General features: G+C 66.6%; 1 protein-coding gene across 1 annotated transcript; it reads right to left on the bottom strand.

The window, feature by feature from the left end:
• Positions 1-1,182: 1,182 nt before the first annotated feature.
• LOC136567059 (GRAM domain-containing protein 2A-like) lies at positions 1,183-4,383 on the bottom strand. Its single transcript, XM_066566516.1, has 12 exons — positions 4,307-4,383; positions 3,790-3,989; positions 3,621-3,696; positions 3,246-3,419; positions 3,056-3,154; positions 2,858-2,929; positions 2,722-2,781; positions 2,413-2,476; positions 2,069-2,170; positions 1,863-1,965; positions 1,556-1,663; positions 1,183-1,490 (listed from the first exon to the last, which is right to left on the bottom strand). Exons 2-12 carry the CDS (start codon positions 3,894-3,896, stop codon positions 1,475-1,477), a joined length of 981 nt encoding a protein of 326 aa, XP_066422613.1. The 5' UTR covers positions 3,897-3,989; positions 4,307-4,383; the 3' UTR covers positions 1,183-1,474.
• Positions 4,384-5,056: the final 673 nt, after the last annotated feature.

Below are 5,056 nucleotides of genomic sequence, written 5' to 3'. Positions count from 1 at the left end.
CTGGGATTGGTCTCCATGGCTCCACTTTGCTTCTCCACAGCAAAGGCTGCAACAAGTCCCCAGGGTCCCCACCCCACCTCTGCAGGTACCAGCTTTCTTGGCACAGATCTCACCTGTTTATTGCTCCCAGCTTCCTGCTCCTGTTTGCTTTCCTGCTGCTGGGAAAGGGCACAGCCACCCTCCCTGCCCTGCCCTATGCCCCAGGCATGGCAGGAAGGAGGAAAGGGGGTCCTTGGCCTGGCACAGCCCCTCCTTGGTGTGGGGCAGTTGCCAGGCTATAGCTGCAATGAGGCTGGGGGTGCAGAGCCCCTCAGTCCTGCTGTCCCCACGCAGGTGGGACCCTCATGGGGGGGGAGGGGACCTCTCCAGTGGGGTACAGCCCTGTGCCCACAGACCTGTGCCTTGTCCCAGGCCTGCTGCTGGAAGACCCCCCCTCGGCCTGGTGCTGTGGGGTTGAGCTGCTCCATGGGGCTGAGCAGCAGGAGAGCCAAGATCCCTGACCTTGGCATCTCCCACTGCTGCTGCCACAGGAGCTGAGCTGCAGGTCTGAGGAAGGGGTGGCCCAGGAAATGGCACAGAGAAAGGAGTTGTCAGTGCCTCCGTTTCCCTATCTTGGTGCTTGGGGGAAGCCCCAGGGCCCCTTAACTGGCCTAGAAAGGGATTAAGCTCCAGGACTTTGGGCTGGTGGATTGTTTTGTGGGGTGCAGATTCTGCTCTGCCTCCAGCTCTGCTCTCATCCCCAGTTTATGCTCAGAGCCTGTGGGAACCCATTGTCCCCCCTGTGTACCTGTGACCCTACACCTTCCTCTGGCAGCTGAGCCCTGTCCTAGGGAAGGAGCAGGGTAACAGCCAGGGCCTGGCCAGCTGCAGGGCCCTGGGGCTCCCTGGTGCTCCCCCACCTCCCATCATCACCAAGAGCCAGTGCCCCAGGGGGCTGCTCAGGGTCTTCTGCTGCTCCCTGTACCCCTGGGACATCAGCACCTGGAGCTGCCTCCCCACACCAGTCAGAATCAAAGCTCTGGGTCCTGCTTTGTCCTGGTCTGTTCTGGGAAGCAGGGGCTGCATGGGGGACTAGTTCATGCTCATCCTGTGGCATCTGGCCCAACAAATAATAAGTATTAAAATAATATAGATTTTTACTAATCTTTATTAATAAAATATTCTGTTCTCTGTGCCCGTGCCTTGCCTGGGGCTTGACCCCCTCTCCCTCTGGGCAGAGAGGGCTGGCTGGGGGTTGCTGCTGACTCCAGCCCCCCTTCCCTGCTCTCTGCCCTGCCAGGAGCTCCCTGGGTCTCTTCTGCTGCTGCTCAGGGTGGGCAGACAGGGAGAGATGGAGCCTCTCAGCCCGTGGGTTTCCCAGGCAGCGTGGGGAGCTGGAAGGCACTTGGTGACAGAGCCGCCCTGAGAGGCCAGGGATGGGCTCAGAGCAGCCCCTGAGCCCCGGCTGGAGCGCTGCTGATGGTCCTCAGTGGCCTCACGTTCTCTTGTACCTGGGGGAAGGCAGGGTGAGGAGGAGCCTGTGCTGGGGACAGGGCCCCCCATGTCCCCCACTCACTGCGGTGACAGGTTGAGGTGTGGCCCAGCCCCCGCGAAGGACAGCTGCTGCTCCAGCTCTGCGATGCGCAGGCCGATGTACCCCGAGGACAGCAGCAAGGCCACCATGCTGGGGACGGGCCAGCGTCAGCCAGGGGGCACAGGGTGGCACATGGGGCAGGAGCAGTGCTACGGCCAGGCCCCCGTGTGCTCTCCCTGGGGATGGGGGTCTGAGAGGAACTGCAGGGAACACAGCCCTGGCCTGTCCATGGAGAGGCTGTGTCGGTAGGGATGGGGACTGGGGCTGGGAGCAGGTCCTGGGGACTCACAGCAGCAGGTAGATGATGATGATGATGTTGAGAGAGCTCAGCTGGGGGTTTATTCGGGACCAAAGTGCAGTGCCCCAGGCCCAGAGCACGGCGTGGGCTCTCCCTGCCAGGACAAGGCAATGTTAGTGACACTGAGAGTCCGTGCTCGGCTCTGCCAGGGTGTAAACCCCCAGGATCATCCCCCCATCCCGAGCCCCCTGACCCACCCCAGAGGCCGTGTTTCTCTGCTGAGGGCACCCATCTGGGAACCAGCAGGGCCACCTCACCATCCTCATCCTCTGCCTGCCTTGATCTCGGGTTGGGCTCATCTGCAGGTGACCAGAAGACACTTGATGAATGCCCCAGGGAGGGGTCTGTGTGTCCTGGGGGCACACGGGGCCACAAAGTGCTGATCCTGCACTCCCTGGAGCTGTGGGGATGCTGGTCAGGGGAGCGAGGGCCGCTCAGTCTCCCCCAGACCAGGCGTGTGTGGGGAGGAGCAGAGCCCAGAGCTGCCCATGGGGCACGGCTGCAGGCGGGGACAGGGGAGGGCACCGGGGCCGCTGCTCACCCAGGGATTTGGGGAGGCTGTTGGGCTCCGGGGTGCTCTGCTCCAGGGGTGACTGGCTCGAGATCTGGAAGAGGACAAGCCCCAGTCACGATGTGTGTCCCCGAGGCACTTGCCCCACTGGCAGCACCTGATGGGACCTGTGTCACCCACAGGAAGGGAGGGTCCCGGGGTCTGCGCTGCCTCGGGCTGGGGCTTTTCATGTTCCCCCCCCACATCTTCCCAGCCACTGCAGCCAGCCCACTCCATCCAGGGGGCTGGGACCACCCCTCCTCCTGTTGTACCCTCCTGCTCCCCGTTTCCTGGCCTTACCTGAGACTTCCCAAGGGTTTCCTCAGCGCTCAATGAGTCTCGAGGGCTCTGGCCGCTGCCCTGGACAAGGAGAGATGAAGGGAGGTGCCCTGCAACGGATGGATGGAGCCCCCCTGCCCATCCAGTCCCCGCGTACCTGCAGGTGTTTGCACACCGACCTCAGGAGCTGGTACGTGTCCTCTCGCTGGCGCAGCGACACAAAGAGGAACTGCCGGGGAGCGAGAAGGGGATTTGTGCCAGAGCTGCCCCCTCAGTCACGGCCCAGAGCCCGCGGGGACCGAGACACTCCAGATAGCCCCAGGGGAGGCTGCCCCTACACTGTCCCCGCTCTCACCTTCTCCCCCTTGACCGTGCGGATGCTGATTGCGTTGGGCACCAACAGCGCCGTGTTGGTCTTTTTGAGGGCTGAGATGGAGGCGACAGGGACCACGGCCTGTGCCGGGGGGACAGGCTGTGTCAGCGTGTTCCTGGCTGGCACCTGTGCCCTGCCTGCCCCGCCGGCCCCACGCCCGCTCCAGCCCCACCTTGATGTCCTTGAGCAGGAGGTTGGAGTGGAAGCAGATGTGGCGGGAGGACACGTAGAGGCGGCCGTGGTAGGGCATTTCTCTCTGCCAGGCGCAGGAGAAGCAGCCCAGCAGCACGTCCTGCTCGGCGAGCTCCCCGAAGGCCCGGCGGTAGCTGCTGTTCTGCTTGATCAGCTGCGGGAGGTCGGGGGGTCGGTGCTCGGGGCCGGCCTGGCACCGCGGGCATCCTGCAGCCCCTTGCTCCGTCACCACGCCTGCCACGGAACCGGGACGAGCCCTCCCTCGGTCCCCGCCTCAGGAGAGCGTCCAGCCGAGCTCATGGGGCTGGAGCTGGGGCTGGGTCCTGCTCCTCAGCTCCGGTACCCCAAGACTCACCGAGGGGGATGGAGGTCCCTGACTGCCCGCGGCCGCCTCCTCTGTGTCCTTGCAGGAGGACTCATAGGTCCTGGATCTGGAAGGAGGCATCGGAGGGGGTGACTCGAGGGGCACAGGTGGGAGGTGGGGCTGGGGTGCGGGATGTGACCCCATGAGGGGCAGCACCCACCTGGTGAGCTTGGGCTGCTCCCGCTGGGCACTTCCCTTCTCCTCCACGCTCCGCCACTGCTTCTCCCCCAGCACCTCCCGCCTGCTGCGCCTCAGCTTCCCCGGCATCAGGGATGAGTCCGACAGCCGCGGGAGAGGGGGCGGGTTGTGGGAACAATCTATTCCTGCAGCACGGCAGATCTCAGTGTCACCAACCTGTCACTCCACCGGAGAGGACACAGGGACACGGCTCAGGCCACGCCGGGACCGGGACAGCAGAGCTCAGCCGGTCTCATGACCCCTGTCCCATTGTGGCCTGTGCTGGCTGCGACCCCCGTGGGCAGCGGGGTGACGGGGAAGGGGTGACCCCTGTATCGGCGGGTGGCGGGGAAAGTGATCCCCGCACCGGGGCTGCCGGCGCGGGTCACGGCGCTGGGCGCGGGAGTGCGTGGCCGGTCTGGCTGCAGAGGGGGCGGGAAGGCGACCCCAGACCCACGCGCGGCCCCAGAACCCCGTCCCGGGCCGGCCCCGCGCGGTACCTGCTGGGGACACAGCCGGAGGTTCCTGCTGGGGGACACGTCCCGTTGGAGCTGTCCCGCTCTCACTGCTTCCAGCGCCGTTCCTGCTCCGCTGCCACCTCCTCCTCTTCCTCCTCCTCCCGAGGAAAGGCAGCGGGCGGGGCCGCGGCAGGTTCGCAGGGAGCGGCCGGGGCAGCCCCAGCCCGAGACACCTCGGGGCTGCGTGGGGTGAGCCCGGCCCGGCCCCGAGGAATGCGGGACCAGTGAGCCGCCCCCAAACAGCGGCAAACGCCCCCAAGCCCCAGCAGCGCTGAGAACCAGCGCGGCACAGCCCAGTCCCGCGGCACTCTGCGATTTCACAGGGGGCACCCCGCAATCCATGGGCACCCCGCAAACCCGGGACATCCCGCAGTGCCGAGACACCGCACGGCAGCGTCCGCCCGGTGCTCGCTCCCCTCCCTCCTGCCCCAAGGCCGGGCAGCGCTGGGGGCACGGCCGCCCCTCGCCCCGGGGGTCTCCGCCGTGGCACCCCCAGAGGGAGGTGGGGAGGGGGCACGGCCGGGCCGGGGGCGCTGGGCAGAGCCGGGACCGCGCCCTCGCCGCAGGCCCTGGGCAGGGGCGAAGGCCACGGAGCCAGCCCGGCTCGGCCCCTGCTCTCTGGACCGCGGCTGATAAGGCCCTTCCCGCGGCGAGGAATCGCCATAAAGCCGGGCCGGCCCGAGGGGCTGCTCCCCGCCCGGCCCGGCTCCCGCCCCATCCCCCGGGATCCCG

Source organism: Molothrus aeneus, chromosome 27, assembly GCF_037042795.1.
Source record: "Molothrus aeneus isolate 106 chromosome 27, BPBGC_Maene_1.0, whole genome shotgun sequence".
NCBI lineage: Eukaryota > Metazoa > Chordata > Aves > Passeriformes > Icteridae > Molothrus > Molothrus aeneus.
This window is presented reverse-complemented; position numbering and strand designations above follow the sequence as displayed.

What these genes read in the sequence shown, in the direction of transcription:
- LOC136567059 (XM_066566516.1), bottom strand. Translation starts at nt 3,896, where the DNA reads ATGCCGGGGAAGCTGAGGCGCAGCAGGCGGGAGGTGCTGGGGGAGAAG. An exon ending in GAGCAGCCCAAGCTCACCAG is followed by an intron (nt 3,697 to 3,789) that starts GTGGGTGCTGCC and finishes GCCTCCTTCCAG; the next exon opens with ATCCAGGACCTATGAGTCCT. An exon ending in CGGTGTGCAAACACCTGCAG is followed by an intron (nt 2,782 to 2,857) that starts GTACGCGGGGAC and finishes CTCCTTGTCCAG; the next exon opens with GGCAGCGGCCAGAGCCCTCG.